Source organism: Dermacentor variabilis, unplaced genomic scaffold (genome assembly GCF_050947875.1).
Source record: "Dermacentor variabilis isolate Ectoservices unplaced genomic scaffold, ASM5094787v1 scaffold_13, whole genome shotgun sequence".
Taxonomy (NCBI): Eukaryota; Metazoa; Arthropoda; class Arachnida; order Ixodida; family Ixodidae; genus Dermacentor; species Dermacentor variabilis.
In genome coordinates, this window is record NW_027460291.1 from 45298980 (window position 1) to 45324746 (window position 25767).

At 47.7% G+C, this 25767-nt stretch overlaps 1 protein-coding gene across 4 annotated transcripts in view; it reads right to left on the reverse strand.

Moving 5' to 3' along the window:
• LOC142566757 (monocarboxylate transporter 12-like) overlaps positions 1 to 25387 on the reverse strand; it is a 31310-nt gene extending 5923 nt beyond the window's left edge. Inside the window, exons 1-4 of one of the 4 annotated variants that reach the window (XM_075677644.1) lie at positions 25134 to 25387; positions 4768 to 4911; positions 3225 to 4313; positions 2351 to 2581 (exon numbers count right to left, since the gene is read on the reverse strand). In XM_075677644.1, coding sequence (XP_075533759.1) covers positions 2376 to 2581; positions 3225 to 4313; positions 4768 to 4911; positions 25134 to 25338 — 1644 coding nt within the window. In that variant the 5' untranslated portion in view covers positions 25339 to 25387 and the 3' untranslated portion in view covers positions 2351 to 2375. Of the gene's footprint in view, positions 1 to 869; positions 2582 to 3224; positions 4314 to 4767; positions 4912 to 25133 lie in introns of those variants that run through there. The other 3 variants (XM_075677643.1, XM_075677645.1, XM_075677647.1) reach the window with 3 other exon arrangements.
• Between the last annotated feature and the right edge of the window lie 380 nt (positions 25388 to 25767).

The window sequence follows — 25767 nt, forward strand, 5'->3', positions numbered from 1 at the left end:
TCGTCCGTAGCTCTCTTAATATGAGACGCTTCACACAAATTTTGGTGAGGATGACTAACTTTAGCTGTACCCTACGCGTCTACAAAATTTGTCCTAACCGTTTCAGAGGGGTCCTATAAAGCTGTCAAGCACTGTAGAAGCCTGTCGTTGTCATTGCCTTCAAAGTGCCTCTTTTATTTAAAAATTATGTTACTTGTGCAGCAATAAAAAACTTCCCTATAAGACCCTATTCATCAGGAAAGATGCTAACTATTGTCTTTCCTGTCACATTTGAGACAAGCTCAAAATATTGAGTACCACCACCAGTTGACGACGGGATTTGTGAACAGAGTGTACAAAAGCAGACTGTTTAATCGGAAAAGTTGTTCGCGCAAGAGAAAGGTTGAACCTTGGAGGCGACGCAAGACTTGGCTAAGAACATGGTCGGTGGTCGTCAAAATAACTGTCATCGTCGTCGCGGTTGTTTTTTTATTTAGATGCAGAAGCACATGAAGGTAGGTTACGTTAGAGGTGGCTATTCTAATATTCCAAATTCGTTACTAAAGGAAAATTTAAAAAAAAGGAAAAAAGAAAATGTCATAAGAACACGATATATACGCTAACACAAGCACGCCAAGATTGTCTCATCAACAAGCACCAGCCCCGAAAGCACGGTCCAGTAACTATAGCATGGGCGCTTATCACACAAGAGTGAATGAGTGCGCAAATGTCTTTTCATAACACATACGGACAGCTCCATACGGAGATCAGCTCTTTAAAAGAAAGCACAATGTAGAAGACAAAACAGCAATGCCACTTATAGGCAGTCTATAAGATCAGTCACCGTTGTTGTTCTTTTTCTTGTTACCTGCCGTGGTGTTACCTGCCGTGGTGGCTTTGGCGTTGCGCTTTAGGTCGCGTGATCAAATCCCGGCCGCGGCGGTCGCATTTCGATGAGGGCAAAATGCAAAAACACCCGTATACGGTGCACTGCGTGCTCGTCAAAGAACCCCAACTTGTCAAAATCATTCCGGAGTCCCCCATTACGGCGTGCATCATAATCATATGATGATATTGGCACGGAAAATCCCAGAATTTAATTAAATAATTGTTTCTTTTCTTGCTCAGCGAGAATTTGGCTCATATACATCATGACTATGAGATGAGATATATCGATTATGCCAAGTTATAATCAGAAGCAATTTTCAGACTCATATAGTTAATTATGTGCAAAGTCGAAATTACAAGTTCAAACAAGATGAATGCCGTGTTGCACAATTTAGCTATCATTTTATTTCCTCTTCTTGAGTCACAGCTAACCCAAGGGCACATTTACTAAAACGCCAGCAATGTGTTGACTTGGTCAAGCTAGCCAGGAGGCTTAATGCGAAAAGTGGCAAGGTCTGTAAAATACAGAAGAGACAAAAAAAAACGGCACCGCTTGGGCGGTGTGCCCCAGAAGATCATAAGCACTCTAGCCGCTCGCGAAGAATTCAGACCCATCAAGTAGAACATCAAAGCCTCGATTTTGTAGAAATGCCTTTTTTCAACGCTATTCCTATTTGCGCTTTTCGCGTTCCTCAGTGGTCAAAGCGACGCTCCTCCTGCGGTATCTGTGGGATCAGTCTGTTGTGATACGGCAGATAAGAGGCGCATAAATGAAATCTAGCGGTAGGCATCGCTACAAAATGGCGTCCCAATGAGTCCACAGGTTGTTCTATATAGTTCTTTTTCAAGTTCTTTCTAGTTCAAGTTGTTTATTGATCACATGAAGATATGTGCATTGGGTATGGTATAAAACTTGGGCCTTATAACGCTCGTAAGAGTTGTAGGGCGGCCCGTGTGTTATATGTTGCTATATAAACACTAGAGTACGTTCGTGAAAAAAAAGATCAATGTGTCAGACCGTACAAATATGCTACATGCTCGTTGAGCGTACAAGTGGTGTAGGTTCACGAAGTCCAGACAAATTAATATATTTGTCTGTTTACAAATAATTCAGAACTGGAGTGGAAGCTACTGTCATGCTCGAGAGCTTGAGGCTGTGCTGGAGACTATGGGTGAGGCTAAGCTGCAGATGTTTTGACGCAGAGGGCCGTGTGCGTGCACGTTTTCTTGCCTGGTTGTGCTCCTGATTGGTTGACACCAGGCACAGCTTTGAGTCCAAATTTCCCGAAAGCTAAATGGCTCGCGCCACGGTGGACTCTGAGCTGCGGCAGCACGGACAGGAGGAACTGAAGATAATTGAAGCACGAAGCATATTTGGTTACGGTTGGTTGGTTCTCCTCCAAATTTAAACGCTGGACCAGCCCAGAACCAACGTTTCGTTTTCCTTTCCATGTGATGTTGTTGTCAATAGGAGCCTCCTCACCGGCTCACACTACGGGAAATTGTAGTTATTTCTTTTCACCGGTACTTTTCTCATGATGTGCACACGCGGCCCTTCTTTTCGGACCAATCCCCGGCGAGTTTCCGTGTTTTCTCCTGGATGTGCACTGTTCTCTCACTCGATAGTACAACCACAGTAGAGACACAAACATCGTCGATCCCCCGGTGAGGCTGAATAAACCAGCGTAGTCCCCGTGGGTATCTCTGAAGAATCCTGCGTGCAGAGAAAGAAAGCGGCAAATCGCATTCGTCAGTCACGCGGAAAGACGATCATTACAGGTGAACACAATGACAGTAAGTTTCGGCGCGAGCTTGTATACCAGGTCATTACTGTCGGAGAGACGAGAGTGCCATATTCACGCCCGCTAAACAGACCTGTGCGATGCCAAAAAGCAAAGTAATGCCGAGTGACTAGGAATACAGATGCAGATTCACACCAATTACCCAATATGAGTTCCCGTGGCCAACTGTTCCCAAGACGCCTGCGGTTCAGTTCCTCCCCTTTTGGCGCATACATACGTTAGCTTTAGGTGATATACCAGCCGCAGTTACATAGTTACCCTTCCCCATTCCTTTCTGTTAACTTCCATGCGAGCAAAATTTGGACTTAAATTCGCTTCCTACGGCAAATCGGCCTAAAGATAGTATTCCGACAAAGCAACAAAGTTTATGCGGAAGGAATTTTAACAAAGTCCGCAAAGGGAGCACACGCATATAATGTGTAGGCTGACTGTTACATATGCGTGTGCGACATACTGTACGCGTTTTAGTGCTATTCTTTCCAACGTATGGACCATCATCTAAACTATATGCTCCAGTGGTAATACTGAGTAATCACACCGATTGCTTTCGCTCACCTATTAGTAACGGCCTGGAGAGTCCCACAAGTCCGGCGGCTGCATTGGCTATTCCGAAGCAGACTCCAACCTTTTCAGTGTCCACCAACTCTATGAAGAGCACAACTATAAGTATTATCGTTGAGCCATTACACCAGCCAGATAAGACTGACAGAACCACTTGGCTTGGATACGAACTACAAAGCGGCATGAGGCAGAGCGATGCGCCCCAGAGCGCCAGGTGAGACGCCATCACAGTGCTTTTTCGCAGATACTTCCTGTCGGTAATCCAACCAGAGCCGAGCCGAGCCAGCAAGTCGGTCAATGCGTAGATTGACACTAGGTACACTACGTTCCACGCAGGTATCCCACGGTCCACTCCAAAGTCGACTACGATGGTAGTATACGTCGACATGTTAAAGTGCATCGCGGAAAACGAAAAGGCGATGAGATAAAATTCAGGTGACAAGAGAAAAGAGAGAAAACGTTCTCTTTTGGCCCCTGTATGTTCTCCGTTCGATTGCGTTTGATCTTCGTCCTCTCCGACTAGCTGTGGTACAGCGCCCTTCTCTAGCGGAAAGCGAACGTCCTTTTTCGCATGGTTGAAACCGACTGAAACAGCGCCATCTCGCACAGTTCTTTCCCCTTTAGGCTCATCGCAATCGACGTCCTGTCCTTCAATTTCCAATCGGTGGACCTCCAGGCAATATTGATCGGGCGTACGATTGCATCCACAAAAACCGGCATCATCGAGTGGGTGTGGATAATCGGAACACCGAAGCGGTCTCTTGAATTCGTCGCCACTACGGAGGATAACATATCTTCTATCTGAACCGTGGGCCGAGGCCCCATTTTTTTCTCGTTGCAATGAAGCTGGCGGCGGCGTGCGTTGCAGCAAAGCACCGGCCACCGAGTTCAGCATAGTGGCTCCTAAAATTAAGAAAGTGCCACGGATTCCGTATTTCTCCTCCAGGGACTTCATGACCGGCGGGAAGACAAGTCCTCCAACTGTGAAGCCTGCAGTGGCGATGCCGGATGCCACTGCGCGGTACTTGAGAAAGTTCTGCTGTACAACGACGCTGAAGAGGCTCAGAAAGCCGATACAGGTGCCTGTATCAGAAAGGAAAGTAGAAATCAAGGCGAGGGCCCTAATTTTTACAAAGACGCATTTTCGCTATGACCGGCAAAAGTATACGATGCGTCAGTGCAGTGCGGAGTTCGTGCGTGCGACCAGCAAAACAGCACATGTATCAGTGTGTTGGTGGCATATGCTAGCGCAGCATGCTCCAAACCTAAACTCACATTCACAAAAGTTTCTCGTAACGTATGTGACGTCTGCTATTGGCCATCACCGCGGCTGTCATCTCATTATCACGCGTATATCGCCACTGAATGTTGAGCACCCGAGCGCTTACCGATGAACGCTCTTACGTAAAATAAGTTTGATGCCTTGCAAGCTGCTTGACCAAGGCTCCGATAATATTAAGATCCTTCGGAAACCCTGCGGATGACTTAAGAACATGCGTCACATGCATGACAATGACCTGGAAAGAAGAATACCTACCGTGCACGATACCTAAGAAGACGTCCAGGAAGAGCATCGAGGGCGCAAAGGAGCAGGCGCATACGGCGAGGGAACCACCGAGGCATCCAACCACGGACAGCTTCCATATTGATATGTACCTTGCCATGACTCCGGCAATGGGACCTGCAGTATAAAGTTTGTGGAACGGGGCTCGTTGCAGTCCAGTTTATAGCAAGAAAGCTTTTATGAAAGTTGCACCCACGGTCATCGCTGTCAAATCAAGCCGAGCTTCCAACGCGAGCTGTCATTTGCATTCCATACATAATTAATAGTCTAGACGACGTTGGAATGCAGTGAAATAGTTATTAACCCATAAATCCGGGAAAATATATTTTACAAGTGGGCAAATACACAGCTATGGTGAGTGTAAATATTGAAAAAGAAAGGAAGGGATGAGGGGGGAGGGTACATATATTGGCCTTCGGTTGCTGTGAATCATGCCGAAGGTTCCAATAGTGACATGATTACGAATCGAATATGAATATTCGAGAATGCTGGCGTTCCAATATCGAGTCCAACATAGTTTGTTTTTCCTCATTTGTGAACATATATTGCAATGTAAATTTGTGTTGAGTCCGTTTTATCCTGGTCGTCCAGCGCGCCCGCGATCGGGCCGGCAGACTAGATCTGTCAGTCTAATTCTGGGATTAGCCGGGTGCGCGTTTTATCGCGTTTTGCTGGACGAAATAAAAGTCTATTCACTCACTCACTCACTCACTCACTCACTCACTCACTCACTCACTCACTCACTCACTCACTCACTCACTCACTCACTCACTCACTCACTCACTCACTCACTCAATCCGTTTTATCTAAACAATACATTGGTTTACGTTACTTTGTACCTGCGCATACCACCGTTCCCAAGTGGAACACTGGTTAACTGAGAGGTTTGTAAATAAGAAGCGACCGCTTTTAGTTATCTGCCACATCATGACAATGACAGTAATAAAAGATAGGAACATCACATAACCACATGCACGTTTACACCCTGTGAATAAGTCTGAAAACCGAACACAGCATATATTATAATTATACCATGCAGCGTGCTTTTTACAAAATTTGTTATTCGTTTAACAGGTTGGCTAACGCTATAGAGCTATGAAGTGTTGCTTTCGTTGAAGGAGAGAAGTTTGGTACTGCAGCACCGCACATTTTGAGACTGGTTAAAAAATTGGTGCTTTTTCATAAAGCGAAATAACAACGCGAACTCAAAATATAGGCTGCCTAAAGGAGGCGAGGCATTATTATCGAATAAGCGGAAATTATCGAGCAGAAGTCATCTGCCCCTTGGGGAGCGCTTAGAAACGGGCGCCTCTGCTCAGCAACCACGATGCTCTCATGCAGCAGAATGATTCGGTGAAGCCCTCCCTTGCGTCGGTCCCTCTCCCTCGGTTAAGTGTTGCTGCTTCTGATATTATTTCGGTAGCAATTAGACAGAGGCTGGACCAGCATTAACGCCGTACACACGCCGCCGCCGCCGACGTCGTGCTGTTCTACTCGGCGCTGCGTGCGCAGCTTGCGCTTGTGAAGGGTTTCAGGGTTTCCAGAGACGCGGAGTCGGGCTTACCCGCGAGAACGACGTGGACGTACAGTCGCTATCTTTTTGAGTGTGAACACGGCAGCGCGTGACTTTCCGTACTGCCAGCGCAGTTAGCGGCGGCACCGTGAAGCAGTGCGCGTGCACCGTGCGTCTGGCGTGAGAGAATTCTATATACCTTCGCGCGCATTGCGTCGCGCCAGCACGCACGTTTCGTCTGCTACAAGCATACCGCAAAAGGGAGCCGTGCACTTCAAGAGCCGCGACAATGTCGAACTTTCAATTACGTTCCACATAATGTATGAATAAGTTTGAAAATAGCAAGGAAGGCCGAATTTTCGCCGCCACACATAGCCATCGACCAAGTGCAACGACGGATGAAGAGGACGCGCTTGTGGTAGCTGCAGTCGTGGAGAAATCGTTCCAGTCCGCGAGGGAAGCGCGGGAGCTGCCGGATGTAGACGCTTCCGTTGTCAGCGTACGTCGACTCCTCAGTAGTGCTGAACGGCGAAGTTTCATGGCTGCGCAAAAGCCCGTCCTCACTGCTTCGAACAAGCCGTCACGACTGCAATTTGGCGATGCGCACGCCTCGTGCAGATCCGTTGACTGGGGTCGAGTAACCTTCTCGGACGAGTTGACTTCTGCAACACGTCCAAACCAACGCGTGCAACTGTGACGAAAGGAGGGACACGGTAAGAACTTTTTTTCTGAAAGGACTTTATTTTAGGTGAAGGACTGAATTTAATACGATTTCCGTGTAGTTACGAGCCAGCCAACGTGCAAGGAGTCGCCGCGAGCCGGTGCTCCTGCGTGAACGTGTGGAGCGCGGTGTCAACGCATGGTCTCGGACCTCTGCACCTCACCGAGGGCGCTCTTCCTCCACAGCGCTACTGTAGCGAAGCCTTGGAGAATGTGCTCCTCCCTTACACCCACAGTGCTTAACACATTCTGATTTTGTGTTCCAGCAGGAGCTTGCGCAAGTGTACACTGCGAACGCTCTGAATGAGCACATAGGAACGTAGGTTCCGTCTGCTCTCCTGGACGGCCAAGGGCGCTGACATGATCATCTGACAAAATCTATTGGGGCGCGTGAAAGTAGCGATGTTGTGACAGCCTATTTATTTGGCAACTGTGGACGAGCTGTGGGAAGCGGTTTGCCAAGCGTGCGAGCACCTTACAGTAAATAATAACTATGTGCCTGCCGTGAGCTCTTCACTACCGTCTAGGATGGCAGTACTCCTTGCTGCAAAAGGGCACATGACAAAATATTAACTGAAATTTAACAGCAAGTAACGGCAGCTTACAGCTGTTCCTTCTCCAAGTGTTTCAATATTTTGTTTCGACAAGTACAAAAAAAAAGTTCGCACATTTGTCTTTCTTAGCCCGTTTCCTGCATTGTGTGGCTAAAGGAACTCGGGAGAAAAGAAAGAAAAAACTAGGTAACGTTTTTCAGGTAATTAAGGTAACGCCAAGCATGAGGAACACAAAGTTTAAAGTGGAAGCATCCCACTTTCAATTTCGTGGTCACCACCAAGGAGGGAAAAGAAAATAGCTAGCACCCGACAAGCCCGCGCTCCGACTGCATGATGCGTGCGAAGGGAAGCTACTCTCGCCGCGCATGCGCAGAGATATTGCGAGGGGCCGCTTGACCTGCTAAACTGCGCTAGCAGTACAGAAAGCCACGCGCTCCCATGTTCACGCTCAAAAAACATCGGACTGTACCGTCGCCGTGATGCTCAGTCACATTCGGTGGCCGAGCTTCGTTCTGCCTTCCGCGTCTGGCCCGAGCGTGGTGAGCATGTGATTATGAGCAGCGTCACTCATAGAGAAAGGAACATAACAAGAGCGCACACTCCGCAAAAATTTGAAACAGGAAATACGTCACGCTATAGTATTAACGCCGACTGTTTGGTGCCGCGGCCATCGAAAAAAAAAAAAGAATGTGAACGGAGATTAACAGAAATTGTTTTATTTTTTTTATTCTTTCAAGGGAAAAGTAAAAATATCTGCGTATAAATTAAATTAAACTTTGCGGCTTACTTCCGTTGCCTAGCGACAGGCGAATCGGCGAATGCCGAGCCAGATGCTTGCGTCATTAGTCAGACGCACCGCCGAAGCGAGAGAGACCGGCCGCGCATTTGAGCGTTGGCCTGTTGGTTCACCCGTCTGCCTGTTTTTCTATTTTTGGATTTAGCCTGGTTCGGTGGGCTCCCAGGCGAATTTTTGCGTTCCTTCTGAACTTCGACATGGCACCGGTGCACTATTGGACTATGGCAAGGTGAGAAATCTTGTTCGACAGTCTGCCACGCATTTCAAGCAATTAGGCTTACGGCATGGCACCTGCTAGACTTGTGACGCAGTCAACGAAAAAGCAGTGCGGCCGTCATGGCGCAGTTAATTTCAATTAATGAATCCTATTGGGACATGTTTGCGACGCTTTATATGAGCCCCAATATTATTTTAACTCATTTCGGTAGTTTTTGGGCACGCTAGTCGCACAGGGTGCTGTGACGCAGTTTCGCGTGCACTGACTTTTACTGCGGTAAGTTTTGGCACTTTCTCTGACCGCCAACATTACTGTAACTAATTTCATTACTTTTTGGGGTACCTTAGAGCGCAGTGGGCGCGCCTGGCGCTGTGACGCGGTTAGCGAAAAGCAGCTCGGCCGTGGTGCGCAGTTTCGCGCTTTAATGCACTGATAAGTTCATGGCGCTTGCTCTGACGCCCAGCAATGTCGAAAATGATTTTCGGTACTTTTTTTCTTATGACGCACGCTCGCGGCGCCTGTCGTGACGCAGCGAAAAGTGGCTCGGCCGTCGTCACAGTTAGTTTGGCCAATTAGTAAATTGTTATGTCCCCGCAACAATTTAAGCCTTCTTTCGGTACTCACGCGTGTCGAAAACGCGAAGAGCAATTTTCAAGAGTGATAACACGGGAGCGTGTTGCTTGCGCCGGCAGAACGAGCGAGATATCGCCAAGGAGCTCAAGCGCGAGGAACTAGTAATTCGAAAGTTCTGTCTTCTGAACGACACCCACGCATTTCTGTTGAGTGCGAGTAGATGGAATTCTGCGAGCGTCCAGCGTGGTCTGGCTGAGAGCCTGTGTTGTGGCCGCCTCTGTGTATTCGTAGCGCACTGTATCGCGTCGCTTCTAGCCAAGTTATGGAAATGCGCAGTAGCCCGTGTATTTGTGCCATTAAAGTGCAGAATAGGAAGAGGGGAATGCTTGGAAATGTTTTCGCGGTATGTATGGTATTGCTTGGGATGAGTCGGATACATTCTACGCCGTGTGGGTAAATATAAACTGCTTTTGTTTGTAATGCCGCCCATTCACCACTGTCGCACGCTTCGCCTCTACATGCATTATTACATGTTAATGCCAAAATAATGCTTGTAATTCAATTTTTTCAGCTGACGTCGTCTGCTAGAGCTTCCTACGGAAACTACTACTGCTTACCTGGTGCTACAACGTTGGATGAATGCGCAAAAAGCCCGCAACGATCATTTATAAAGAATAAAATAAACATTTCCTCATTACACAATGAGTATTGCGTCTTTATGAACTTCCACGTGGCACATATTCAATGGAGGCTTGTGAAGATCGTTCGCCATCAATTTTACTTATTAATAAAACTATTTCGCGCGAAGTGCGCGCGCGGTTGAGCAGTAGAAGTAAAAAAAAATAAAACCCAGCGGAGCCGGCGTGACGCGTCCCAGCTAGTATTCAAAAAGCGCGGATAAAACCGGAAGTCTGGTTGAGGTATTAACGCCGACAGCTTGGTGCGCTGCAGTCAATTGGCCCGCTGGGCTCTATGGAAGTGTCCGCTCTTGTTGTATTCCTTTCTCTATGCGTTCCTGCTGAGCTACTACGTGTGTGCAGTGCTCTTGTGAGTGCAACGGGCAGTAAGTGTGAAGCTAACGTTGCCCAATCTTTCACCCGACTGGCCCAATGGTTGCCCGTCGGTCTCATCTCGTGTACCATCACGTTGCGACGCCACAGGCGACGCTCCTCACCGCGGCCGTACGTTGTGAGATATCTGGCCTATTCCTCCTGCTCAGCACAGGGCTTGCCTTGCGTAATACGTCATGTCAAGAAGTCGCAGCCGCGTATAGTTAGAACACCCTCCGAGGTGTTCATGCAAGCGCAACGCTGAACCGTGTTACTGCGGTCAATTCTTTAATAGAAGCGAAAAAAAAGGCGACAAATTGAAACATTCTATCCTAGAATCGAACCTGAATTGAACAGCAAGGGCCATCGGAATCGTATTGAATATTTCGAATATTCGCGAGCCCCCGATTTATCGATTTCGCCTGAGATAGGACGTGTATACGCCTCGTGCACCGCCTATAGAGGCGCCACTGAAAGCCACCTAGCGGACGCTTCCAACAGTACACGCGGGAGCAGTAGCAGACGACCACCCTTTGCAGCAAGGATGGCTGAAGTTCGCGGCTGCGATTTCTCCTTTGTTCGGGTGCCAGGCTGCTGCATCTGCGGTGACAGCTGTAGGGAAGATGCTGACCTCTGTGCGAGCGGGTATGAACACGATGTTACCGGTGTTTGGGACGACATGGCCCACATACGTGCAAGGTGTGTCCCACAGACAAATGCCATGAACCCCATTTGCATGACGTGGAGCTCATGTTCACTAGCCGATAAATTTTGTTGAGTGATGCGATCTCTCGATGTTTTTTTTTTTATTCTACCCTTTCCGCAATGCTGTTTCTGTACCTGAATAATCAGAACCCGTCGTTAGTGCAGACTTATATCAAACAAATCCGCACGGTGCAATCTCTGCATATGCCGTTGTGATTTTTCTGCCGATGAATACATGTGACATCGCCGAATAAGTGCAGCAGAAGTCGCCTCAAGAAGAGTAATTGCCAATTTATTGATGGACACGCGTACACTAGCCAACGAAGTCACCAAACACACGGGTTAATAAAAGCGCGTGTTAGTGCTGTACCGCCGATGCAATTCTGCTGCATACGCCGATGAACTACCGTTCCCGCTGCAATTTGTGCAATTTGAAATTCCCCAATGGAGCTGCTTGGAAACGTACAAAGCTTAAGACTGACTAACTTTTCAGTACTTTTTTTATATTACTAGAGAGAAGTGCCACATGATATACTTAAAAGCAGCGCCAGTCAAAGTAGATGAGCGCTGGCGGCAAGGCCCGGTTTAGTCGTCTGCAGCGTAAGCATAAGAAAGAATTCAGTTGAGTACAAAACTCACATGCAAGAAGGGACTACGTTGTGAAACAAACAAATCACTCGGCGTGTTAAGTTTGCTCAGGCAGCATCGAGGTGGGATGACTTCCAAAACGGGACGCGAACTTTCCAGCGAGAAATGGAACAAAAATACCATATGCAGCAGCTATTAGCAATTCTCGCCCTGAACTACCTATTTTCTAAACATATTTCCAAAAACGCAAGCAATATCTAAGATGCCCTCGGGCGAAAAGAATAAAGCTGTTAAAGAAGCACTTCCTTGGTATCATTCCGATAAGATACAGCGTGACTTATACCCTTTACAAACAAGGCAGGGTGAAAACTTCGCAGCTCAAAAAGAGTCGACAATAGTTATGCATGGAGCAACTAGCAACAACTAAACATGTGCAAAGCCACGCATAAAATAGATGTAAAAACATGAAGTGCGCGACAGCTGGTGCGAGGATTTACTGCGCCACATAAAACCAACCATTTCAGTTCTTGCAAACTTCAGGAGCTTTAACATACAACGCAATGCGCTCGTGCAGTCGTGCTGCCTAGCTAGCGCAACGCGGTAAAGAAACGGAAAACAATATAAGCGGCAAACAGCATTCCGAACTTTAGCGAAATGCCTTGAAACCTCATGCTGCACTGCAGACGAACTTCGTTGCTCACGCGTCTAACTATGATCGAGGGGAAAAAAACACCGACGAGACAAAGGAAAGGATGAGAACAAGAAATTTCCCTTCGAAGCGACGATCCATTTTTGCTACCGTTGCTCCCGCTGATGAGGCTTTGCCGGGAATGATTAGAACCGTATCCCCGGCCCGTTTTCACTGGTATTTGAGCCCCACACCCTGCAACAATTCTTCTTCGACACTCCCTGAAGTTTTGGCCACCCCACACGTCCTAGTGGTGTTGCCTATCTTGCTCTGAAAACGTGTATAAGACAGAGAAGCACGATCAACGACACAACAAACTACGGCGCGCGCCAGGCTCCTCTCCCGCGTGTTCTGCGCAAGGCCGCCACCAGTGGCGCGTCCGTCGGCGTGCACGGCGCCTATAGCATACCTGCGTCAGCTCGTTCACGCGTGTGTTTTGCTATTTTTTGCATGTCGAGTGGTCGGGTTGGTGCACCTTTGTTTTTGTTATCTCTATGTTTATGCCACTACGGTTTCCACACTACGCCGCCGACTAAAGCCCATATATATATATATATATATATATATATACTCAACAAAATTCCTATGACAGACCGCGCTATCTGTTCCTTTATTTCACAGGCATAGTTTAGTGTCGCGCTATGTTTGCGAAATGGAAGCCTATACCTAAATCACCCAACTTGTATTAGTGTGATAAGCTAGAAGAATAAGCAAACTCGATGCGTTGAATGTTTCTTAGTTACAACTGCAAGAAGATCACTGGCAATGAAGCCACTGAAGATCATTGCTCAAGGATACTGAAGAGCGAACAAAGTTCTGCAGCGAAATGCGAGAACGGGCACACCCCTTTCCCCGATGAGCTTAGCGCTGTCCAACAAGAGAAAAAGACACGGTGCAGCTGCGTCTCAGAGAGTTACGGATAGCTGTTTAATATGCAGCAGCGGAGCACAAGCCGATACTTTCCTCCCCGTGGCCCAGGGCTCACGAGGCATCGATGGAAAAGCATTCAGAAGTTTCCCGCATCGCCACTGCCGGCACATTTGCAGCATTCCGTATAGCCAAGCGGGCAACGATAGCACAGAAGACGCACCATGGACTCCCTCATGGACGACCTGCAAGACGCATAGCTGCGCATGCACTTTTAACGAGACCCCACTATAGAATCTCATCCCCCTTTCCGTTCCTCTCCGGAAGGTAACTACCGAAACAGGAGATAACATCCGTGTATAAGGAATAAAAATGTTTTACCGACACCACTAAAGGTACTCTCTTCGGCTCACTGTCGTTCTCTCTTGAATCTCATCAAACGAACAATGCTTGTCATAAAACACACATAGCCAGAGCAGCAGCGATGCAGTAAACGATATTGCCCTAACTTATTGATACACAGACAATACAAACTCTTTTTATACGCATGGTGCTTCTCCAGTATGTACACGGTGTGCTTATATACTATGACCCAAACATCAAAATTAAAGTTGAGCGCCGCAGACGAACCAAAGTCACGAATCACGGTTAACAGTCGTCTTACATAAGATATTTTTGATTAGTACTCATATTTCGTGCTTAAGATCTGCGAAAAATAAATATATTGTTACAAGCACGGGGGAAAAGGGTTTATTTACACGTGCGAGAGCAGGAACAGCAGGCTACGAACAGCAGTAAAGCCGCTGCACAGTCTTCGTTCTCCTCTTCCCTTCTCTTCTTGATCCCCGCGTCCCTTTTACGCGCTTGGACGCAACATACCTCTCCTCGCAGACAAAGCCCACTGGCCGAGTCAATTAGCTTGTCGTGGAGTGCATGATTTCAACCTTCCGACACGTGCGACTTGTGTCCTAGCAGAACGTCTACGAGTATTCGTAAGGCGCGCGAGAGTATAGTTTACATCGCTGACTTTGTCGATGACAACATACGGTCCATCGTAGTTTGCCAGCAGCTTTTGGCACAAACTCCAGTTTTATTGCGATGCCAAACTTTGCAGACGCGCAAGTCTCTGAGCCTCTTCAACGAGGCATAGCGTATCGGCGACTGTAGGATTGTCGTTGAGGTAAAAAGGGAGAACAGTGTCGAGCGTATACCGGGGCCGCAGAGCATATAGAAGGAAAAAGGGGCTGTACCCAGTTGTCTCGAGTTTGGCGGTGTTGTAGGCGTAGGTAATAAACGGTCGAACTTCATCACTATTCTTATGATCGAACGCAACATACATGGAAAGCATATTGGTGATTGTTCGATTAGAGCGCTCAGTGAGGCGTTCGTTTGCGGATGATACGGCGTCGAGTGCCTGAGGTGCATAGCCTGAAGGATTGCTGGCCGCAGACGCTCCGGCACCACTAGAAGGAAGCGTGCAGCCGTGCTTGAGTAGTTCCTTTTGTACAGCAGCCCGTCACGTACACAGTAGCTGATTGTTGCACTTGAATGGCCAGAAGTGGAGACAGGCTCCAATTTGGTGTCTGTCCGTTGTTCTGCTTTGAACGCATCGATATCTGGAAAAGCGCATGTCACAGAAGCGACGAGATGATCAAAATCGTCTGCGTCGCAGTCCGTCGTAAGCGGCATACGGTTAAGGCAGTCAGCGTCAGCACGTTTTCGGCCACGCTTTTAGGAAACAGTTAAGGTATATTCCTGCAACCTCAAATCCCAGCCCGCAAGGCGACCACAAGGGTAGCGTAGGTTCACAAGCCAGCACAGGGAATGTTGCTCTTTGACCACTGGGAATGGGCGTCCGTACAAGTGCGAGCGAGATCGCTGAACTGCAAAGATTACAGCGAGGCATTCTTGCTCTGTCACGGTGTAATTGCGTTCAGATTTGCTTAATGAGCGGCTTGCATAAGCAATCACGTGCTGACGGTCGCCATAGCATCGGACCAATACGGCCCCCAGACCAACGCCACTAGCATCTGTGTGGATTTCTGTCGGCGCAGTAGGATTGAAGTGGCGAAGGATAGGTCGGGAGGTCAGCAGGAACTTCAACTGACGAAATGCAGAATCGCAGTCGGGTGTCCACTCAAATTGTGCGTCTTTATGTAGCAGATTTGTCAGAGGATAAGCGGCGTCAGCAAAACCAGGAATAAATTGCCGAAAGTAAGACCAATGACCCAGAAAACTACGAAGTTGCTTCACTGACTGTGGTGCACTGAATGCCTCAACAGCTGCCGTCTTGCGGGGACCAGGCCGGATACCGTGTTTGTCAACAAGATGACCCAGCACAAGGGTTTGACGGTCACCAAAGTTCCATTTCTTGGAGTTCAGAACCAGGCCAGCGTTTTTGATGCAGTTGACGACAATATCCAGGCGCGTATGGTGCTCATTGAATGTGCGCGCAAATATAACAACGTCGTCAAGATAGCACATACAGATGTTCCACTTTAACCCACGCAGAATGGTGTCCATGAACCTTTCAAAGGTTGCTGGAGCGTTGCACAACCCAAAAGGCATAACAATGAATTCGAATAATCCATCCGGGGTTATGAAGGCTGTTTTCTCCTTGTCCGCCTGGCGTATCGGGATTTGCCAATATCCTGAGCGTAGGTCCACTAAAGAAAAATAAGAGGCCGAATGAAGGCAATCAATTGCATCATCAATCCGGGGAAGCGGATAGACATCCTTGTTAGTCACGGCGTTTAATCTTCGACAATCAACGCAACTCTTCAGTTACCGTCTTTCTTTCTGGCGAGTATGACCGGAGCAACCCAAGGACTCGAGGAATCTTGTATTATCCCATTTTTAATCATGTCACGCACTTGTTCCCCTATTATCTCTCGCTCGTTAGGCGACACGCGATAAGACTGTTGCCTGATCGAGCGCGCACATCCCGTATCGATAGTATGGCGTGTTCGCGACTCGGGAATCGAAAACGCTTTGTCCGGCTGCGCAAATTCAAACACTGACAGATGTTAAGAAAGCGTATCCATCAAGGTATGGCGCTCCTTTGTGTTGAACGACTTGTTTATCGTGAACAGAAGCTTTTTGTCTGAGACGTGGCGAACGTGAGCAGGTTCACACGGCGGGTCTGTTAGTACTGCTACGGACGAAGACGTGTATTCTGTAAAGTAGGCGAGTTTGAAGCCGTCTGAAGGCAGGACGGGTTCTGCAGAGCAGTTGGCCGTCCACAAGCCAGCACGCCCGTTGCCGATGGATACCACACAATCAGGGACAAAAACCTTCTTCACACAATTTAGATGCATTGGCTCTACAGAGGCATCGAAACTGGCTGGAACTTCACCACGACATACAACCGGCACGCACACAGAGGTGGACGCAGGCACGACAGCATCTGCAGATACACAAAGTTCACCTTGACTCCAAGTCTCCTCTAAGAGCCCGGACGAAGCATGGCCTTCGACGCAAACTTTCCCGTGCGACAATCGACGGTCCACCACACTGTCGCAAAAAGTCGATGCCGAAAATCACTTCGTGCGTCGATCGGTGAATAACTACAAATTCCTTTGCGAAAACTCCACTAGCCAAGGATACTTCAGCAGTGCACACACAAACAGGGCGCAACGACGCGCCGCTCACTCCACAAAACGTCGCAGCCTGGTCCCACTGAAATACAACTTTGCGCCCCAACAGACCTTTAAAACCGATGCTGATTACGGACACAGTTGCTCCGGTATCCATCTAAGCCATTGTAGAAACAGCATCAACAAGTATCTGCACTTTATTCTTAATCATAGCAACTTCACGGGGCATTTCTGTCGATAGCACGTGTCGAGCGACCTGACCCCCATCGGCTGCGCTAGCCAGTTTAAAAAAAAATTATAGGGTTTTACGTGCCAAAGCCACTTTCTCATTATGAGGCACACCGTAGTGGAGGACTCCGGAAATTTCGACCACGTGGGGATCTTTAACGTGCACCTAAATCTAAGCACACGAGTGTTTTCGCATTTCGCCTCCATCGAAATGCGGCCGCCATGGCCGGTATTCGATCCCGCGACCTCGTGCTCAGCAACCTAACACCATAGCCACTGAGCAACCACGGCGGGTAGCCAGTTTTCCGGTTGTGAAGGCGAGGCGGAGCGGCACACTGGCGATGGAGATTGACGTAAAGGTGGTGCACGAGAACATGGCGGTGGCGTCAAACTCCTGTCAGATGCCGGCGAGCGGCTCCGAAAGCTTCTCTGCCAGTAATCGTTGGCGGGAGGGACGCCAGCTGACCAAGAGTAGGTACACGGCTGTTGATTTGTCCTCATAGGAGGTGTGGTCCTGGTTGAAGACCCGGATCGACCATTCAACGTTGTTTGGCGACGATTGCAAAACCTCGCTATGGGGTCCACGATACCGCATTGGAAACACACCGGCAGATGCCGCAAATTTGGATGTTCCTCCATGTAGTCACGCATGTTGCTGTCGACTGCATTGCCAGCAGGTGGGTCACATTCATCACGGCTAGGCATCGGCCGCCGGGAGGCGTGCCTGCGGCGAGGGCGTTGGTTGTAGTCATGATCTTGATAGGTCATGGTCCCTCTTGTTTGTGGGGTAGACCTATAACTCAACGGTCGCTGAGTGAACCGTCGGTTGTCATGTGGTCGAAACGGCCGTGTTTCTCACCTGGTGTTGTGAGTACGCACCAGTGATGCCGGGTGTGCAACGGTACTTCTCTTCCCGATGGAGCAACTCTTCGTGAACTCTGCCGTTTGTTGATGGAAGGTCAACACACGAGCTCGCGTCTACACTTGCCACCACTGTGACATTATCCAGGCGACGAAACTTCGGTATTATCCGTCGCATCTTCAGCGTGTCGAAGGTCCTGCAGTGGCGAATGACGTCAGACACGGAATCCAAGCTTTCCTTGGCGATCAAAAAATTGTAGACGTTTTCGGCTCCTTTCAACAAATGTCCAACTTTGTCATCTTCAGACATTTGAGAGTTGACTATTTAAACAGTTTCAGCACTTCTTCAATATAAGTCGTACAGGTCTCGCCGGGAATCTGGGCTCTTTGCAAAAGCGGCTGTTCAGCGCGTTTCTTTTTTGCAATAGAGTCTCCGAAACACGCTCTGAGCTCCTCGACGAAAAGCTCCCATGGAGTCAGCGTGTCTTCGGGATTCTCATACCAGAAGAGCGCTGTGTCGGTAAGGGAAAGCACAACATTAGACAACTGTGCGGTCAAGATCCAACCGTTAGACCTTCTCACCCTTCGGTAGTTCGCGAGCCACTCGTCGACATCTTCTTCGGCTTTTGCTCCGAAAGTGAGCGGCACCCGGTAGTATTGCCACGGAACACCAGGTGCTGGCCTTGAAGCCTCGTCGATCCATCGGGAATCTGGCAGGCGTATTGAGGCATGTCAGGTGAGGGTGTTGGAAGTCCGGCAAGTCGACAGCTTCGGCGAAGTTGTAGCAGTGTGGTCTCCGTGGTTACGAGGTGTACCCCGCACCGTCCACCAATCTGTTACAAGCACGAGGACAAGGAGTTTATTTAGGCGTACGAGAGCACGAACAACAGGCTACGAACAGCAGGAATGGCCACTGCAGTCTTAGTTCTCCTCTTCCCTTCTCTTCCTGATCCCCGCGTACCTTTAACGCACTTGGACGCAACAATATGTCCATTCTAGGACTCAAGTGTCAATCGAAAAGTTGTGTAGCATATTAGCGACAACGTGAGGCTCAAGCATAACCAGTTTCGCTTTGAATCAGTGGAATTGAGCTTGTTCTCCCATGGGAACGTGCTACAGAAAGAGCTGTGGTATTTACTTGTTCCAAAAGAAAGCAGCTTTACATTCAACGTCGACATCAGTAGTTTTGCGGGAGATATTTAGGTGACATTCAGTGCCATTTACATTTCAATACGAAACCCTCGTTGGGAAAAAAAAGAAGGAACTTAAAAGCTGCCACGAGCGTCGCTCAGCGTAAGGAAGCGTTGTGAATAACGATCGCGAGTAATCTTCCTTAACATTTATTACACACTATCAATTTCAAGAACGTTTCAACTTCAATATAAGCGCTAGTGTTTGCGCGATTTATGTTCGTCCATATCTCAACAAGATCGCTGACGTTGAATAGATAATGGCCAACCAACCAGCCCACCAATACCTTCTGATCAAGTTCAAAAACGTTTCATTGTTATAATCGCCATTCTATTTCGATGTAACTGCTCGACGAATACAGCTCCCAGGAGTCTCCAATAACACCTATGCTTTGTGTACGGACGCCACCTTAATAATGCAAATTTACCATTCTCATCTACCTACCAAATCCTCACCTAGCTTTGGCCGTTGTTCGCTTCACTGACGCATTTTTTTAACTCTTTGTAATAAGCGGTATGCTAGCTGTCCAACGAATTTTAAATAACCTGCTCAACATGCTTAAACATTAAACATCACTTTAACTGGCTTAATCCTCTTGATCTTGAGTCCTTTTAAGAATCCTCTTAATCTCCGCAGACTACACAAAGCAAAATGTTTTCATACACCATCCAAAACGCGCATGAATATGTAATTTGCAATATATTTCCAATTCAAACGAGGTAGGCATAAAAAACAGTTGCTGTAAGTTAAACATTGCCCTTGTGTAGAGCTAACTAAAAACAATCCGCACCTCTATACCGATATTTCTGTTTTTTTGGAGACTGCGATGGCATTCCTCTGGTCGCACTGGCCGATACAGCTGCCTGCAATAGAGTGTCAATCGGCGTTGATAACCCTTCTAAATCTTATCAAATGCGTATGTGGAAGCTTTCCAGCATGGAAGAATGTTTACGATACGACGCAGGCCATGTAAGCGATATTGGATGAGCATACATATACACAATGTTTGATAGCAAAACACCATGCGGCGCTCGTTCGTTGATAGCGTTCTCGAGTGCCTTACACTTTAGCGCGCATATGCGCAATGATTCAGTTTATATATGCATCTTGACCCTTGCTCAGTGTGAGAACCATTGAATTTCTTGCAATATTTACTAGAGGCAACCCTGGCGCTGCAATCGTTCAGCCACAATGGGAATGATGAGTAGAGCATGGACTTTTCTTATCTTCGTGCTTGCGAATTTAGGCGTTCTTGTTCCTTCGTTTATTGTGCTTTATGTGCCTTCATTGTGCTAAATTTCCGGGCAATGTATACTTTCCGGACTGCAGAAGACCTTGCGAACGCGCACAGTCGATACTCATTGCAGCAGTTCAACCAGTCGAGGAGGCCAAATTAAAACGCGCCAAGCGTCTCAACGCGCTGGCTTGCCCACGAGAAAATCATAAGGGCGTTTTACGGCCGCTTGTCGATGCATGCCTTCGTTTCGTAATGGTTTCAATATTTTGCTTCTATGCTAGAGGTCCTATGTTCGAATCCTGTCGTCAGACCATTTAAATAATATTTATTAACCTAATTATTGCGCAGTAGATTGCTGAGAGTGAGTTTACGAAGTCACTAAGCCGTTTGATGGCAGAAGGACCAAGTTTAAGCGCATCCATGTACTACCCATCAATTTTCATGCTGGCTGAACCACCACGCTTGGTGCTCCCGTAGACGCTAGCGCCAAAGTTTCCTCTATTAATTATTGCATGAAACTCTATGTGAAAATGACGTGAAAGGCGCAGTCGAATGAGCGGTAATCCCCGAGTTTTCAAAAGTTTTGATGAAAGGTAGAATTGGGAAATAACCCAAAAGTACGAAGCTCCCAAGCAAAGGCATCCCTTACCTCCAGTGAAGAAACTGTGCCCAGTGTTTTTGAGTGTGCTCTGTACCTTTTCAAGCACTATTTCTGCTGTAATGTTAAACAAAATTACAGAATAACTTCAATAAAATACGTCACTACGAGAATTTATCTAAAGGCGTGCTGGAATCTGACGTGATGCTTGACTTAGTGGCGCGGCAGTAATAGTTGATGACAGAAACACAGCATTCTCGCCTGTAGATGTAAGCGGTCAGTGTCAGGAGCACGAAGGCGATGTATGATGCTTGTCGAGGGAAGAATTTTGACGAGAGGTGCACATGTTTCGGGGGCACAGATAAGTGTGACACATTTTTAAGCTTATTTATTGCTTCTATAATTCTTGTGTCACAGTGACACGTACACATTCTGAGGAAGTGGCACATACCGAGCAGCAAATATCCAGTGACCTAAGTTGTTTATTCCGGCACATACATACATAGTGGCAAATGCCCAGTGGCGCATGCCCAGCTGCACATTCTTTGTAGCTCAAGTTGCTGTCTATTGAGCGAAAAGCGCAACATACGCACTTACCTATACGAAACATCCGTTGGGAAGGCAAACAATGCCCCCACCCCTTCGCTTTAGAAAGGAATCGCAGCAGAACTCATCTCACGATGTCTGTCGACGGTAATGCGATTAGCATTCCTGCAATACTGTATTCCCGAAGTCACGTTCAATTAACATATGCAGTGGCCATTCTGGGACTTCCTTTGCTTCAGTTATATCCAACTTACTCCAGTATCGTCCCTCTTTCCTATCGTACTTACTTGCTAAAGTCGCCCATGATCATGATGGAATGAAAACGACTGTATGACGTCGCCGGAGTAAGTACTATGAAGAAAAAGGAATGACATCTATGCAATGACAAACACAGTATGAAGACGACGTTATGATGTCAGTGAGTTGACGATACTTAAATGATCATGATGTTATAATGACGGCAGCATGATGACGGCGACATGAAGACAATGAGATGACCAAGAGTGTATGACGACTACCCGCTGACAACGTTGGAATGACGATGACCACGACAATATGACAACGGATGCATGATATTGACTGTCTGAGGACGACACAATGTCGGTGATGACATGGCAACGGCAGACTAATCGGGATTGAATGACGACAGAATGAATAGAATAGAATGAACAATGAATGATGCCGATGGCCTTTGAAGGCGGTATGACGACGATGGCACGACGATAATAGGATGAAGTTAGTGACGTAATGACGATAGTAAAACGACAGCGTGTCGACGACGGCATGATGACTACTTTGACGACGAGAAAATTACTACAATGACATGAAAACGGTTTGAGTACAATGGAATGACGACGAGTATATGAGAATAGCGTGACAACACATGTATCACGAAGGCGGTATGACGACGATGGCGTGACGACAACGGCACGGCCAGCGTCGGATGACGAGCCTCGATTGTCGACGGTTGAAAAACCGCGACGGCATCACGATGGCGGCGTGAGGACTAATGCATGATAACTGCATGATGAAGATGAAGGGACGACGAGGGGACGACGAGAGTCGGATGACAAAGGTGGGACGACGACGATGCGACAACCACGACGGCATCACGGCCACGAGAGCATACCTAGTGGTCAGCGCTTTTAGACAACTTGGGCCACTGGTTCGACGTACATGGCGTGACGACGACGATCTGACGAGTCAGATCACGAAGCCGGAATGAAGACGATGGAGCGATTACGATGGCATCACGACCACGAGCTTATACGTAGCGGCCCAAGCTGGTAGACAACTTGGGCCACTGGTTCAACGTAGATGGCGTGACGACGATGATCTGACAAGTCAGATCACGAAGCCGGAATGAAGATGATGGAGCGATTACGATGGCATCACGACCACGAGCTTATACGTAGCGGCCCAAGCTGGTAGACAACTTGGGCCACTGGTTCGACATAGATGACGTGACGACGATGATCTGACAAGTCAGATCATGAAGCGGGAATGAAGAAGATGGAGCGATTACGATGGCATCACGACCACGAGCTTATACGTAGCGGCCCAAGCTGGTAGGCAACTTGGGCCACTGGTTCGACGTAGATGGCGTGACGGCGATGATCTGACGAGTCAGATCACGAAGCCGGAATGAAGACGATGGAGCGATTATGATGGAATCATGACCACGAGTTTATACGTAGCGGCCCAATCTGGTAGACAACTTGGGCCACTGGTTCGACGTAGATGGCGTGACGACTATGATCTGACAAGTCAGATCACGAAGCCGGAATGAAGACGATGGAGCGATTACGATGGCATCACGACCACAAGCTTATACGTAGCGGCCCAAGCTGGTAGACAACTTGGGCCACTGGTTGGACGTAGATGGCGTGAGGACGATGATCTGACGAGTCAGATCACGAAGCCGGAATGAAGACGATGGAGCGATTACGATGGCATCACGACCCCGAGTTTATACGTAGCGGCCCAAGCTGGTAGACAACTTGGGCCACTGGTTCAACGTAGATGGCGTGACGACGATGATCTGACAAGTCAGATCACGAAGCCGGAATGAAGACGATGGATGGAGCGATTACGATGGCATCACGACCACGAGTTTATGCGTAGCGGCCCAAGCTGGTAGACAACTTGGGCTGCTGGTCCGCGTGAGAGAATTAATAGATAGATAGATAGATAGATAGATAGATAGATAGATAGATAGATAGATAGATAGATAGATAGATAGATAGATAGATAGATAGATAGATAGATAGATAGATAGATAGATAGATAGATAGATAGATAGATAGATAGATAGATAGATAGATATGCTCCAAATCGCTGAGGTCAGCGAACAATGCCAATCGCATTAAGATTCCAGCAAGACCCATCTCACGATGACTGTGGCTGTTAATGTGATTAGTATTCAAGCAATTTAGCGACACACCGTATGGCCACCGCTGAAACGCGTCGTACATGAGCAGTTTACTGCTACCGAGTTCCTCCTTGACGCTTCCTTCTGGACACGCTGAGCCATATGGTGGCGGGCACGTGCAGCGAACCTTTTTTTTCTATGTACTGCTGCCGGACACCTATCTCGCGCTTCCCTGTGGAGATGCTGAACCATCCAACGGCGGGCGCATGAAGTTCGCCTTTTACATGACCTCCGAGAATGCGCCGGTGCGCGTTAGCACTATTAACCTCTGGCTGCCGGCCTGTATTCGCGGCGCAATGCTAAAACGTCGGGCTACTGTGCTCGAGGTACACCCGCCCACAAAAGTTTACGGACCACAGGATGTTGGAAAACGCTTAATTCTCGAGCAGCCTGTAGCAGTAGCCATTAATACTGTATATGAAGATGTTCCTAGCATATTCTAGTGGAGGCCCGAAATGCTAATATTAGGTTGCGTTGTGAGGCTGCGGAGATATCCAGATTTTTCTCAGATTTCGTGGTCCGTAATATTTTGTGGCAGGGTGTACGTGTGTATCCGCAAGCAGTGGATAAATTTTACAGACATTTTTCCATAATTATTCAAGAGAAAGTGGGGTAGAGAGACTAGATAGATGGATACAAAGTAGCTGAAGTATGCTAAGCATGCTCATTACATGTTCATCATCAATGCTCATCACTCACGCGGGGCAAACGCGAACAGCGCATCATTTGTCTACTACACCCATTTGAAACATAACACGTTGCTCTAAAGCTTGGTTGAACTTGAGTGAAACAGTTTATAACTGCATAGGAATCGTCTGGGCCTCCAAAAAAGGCATGTACACGTTGGTAATACGCATGTTACAACCGAACATATCGACGCTGAAATTATTCGCCGCTGCTCTTCGACTTGACACATGAAAAGGCTCTCGCAGGACCCGCCACGGTGACTGAGTTGCTCTGACGTTTTGCTTTTGAGCACAAGGTCACGGGTTCGATTTCCAGGCGCGGCGTCCGCATTTCGATGGAAGTTGAATGCAAAAAAAAAGCTCGCGTATTGTGCTTTCGTTGAACATCCGATAAATCTGCTTGATCAAAATTAATCCCAAGCGCTCTAATATAAGGCCTTCCTCATAATCCTCTCTGTAGTTCCACAAGAAAAGCACAAATTGCTCGGTCAACCGGGTGCTGCCGCGATCAGATAAAATCCACGCTGCTGCCAATGCTCTATCTTATTTTGAACTGCAGACAACTCAAAGCATAAGAAATATTCTGCGCGTTTCGAAAAGAAAAAAAAAGTTGTCACAGAAGATAGCCCGGGCTTCAACCGAGCGTTTTTCATCGTTAGAAAAATGCACATCCTCCTACCAACGCGGCTACGCACCTGTAAGGAAGCAGCAGACGACAGAAAGGTTGACGGGCCACGACGCCCGCTGCCTGGTCACTGGAAAGGCCTGCAACAGCGATACATACACCACGGCGGCCGAACGGACCAGGGCGAAAGAGAACACGTTTATCCAGCAGCAAGCCGCGGCGACCAACCAACTCCGAGGTGAATCCATCTTTATACGCCGCAACGCACAAACCATGCGGCCGAAACACGTACGCAGCAGCAATCGTCTGTTCGGCGCCAAGATACGAGAGAAGGCTTATCGTGAGACCCTTATTATGCTGGTGTTTTCACTCCTCAGCCAGATCGAAGAAACTCGCGTGCATGCGATTAACGCAGTAGGCCGCTAGTAGCAGGCTGTAAGAACAACGTTAGAGGTCATTATTAGACCTCTCGGATGACTAGAAAAGAATTACAAGTAGAGAGGTGGTGGGAAAGAAAACGACGAATCGTGCAGCAATATTATTTAGGCTAGTCTAGAGCCCACTGATGCAGAACTATGACAAAGAAAATACTTACTCGAGGTTAAAAAAAAATGAAAAATGCCTTCTGGCATTTGACGTGCCGAAATAACGATATGATTATGAGGCACAACGTAGTGGTGAAGAATAATTAATTTTGTCCGCGA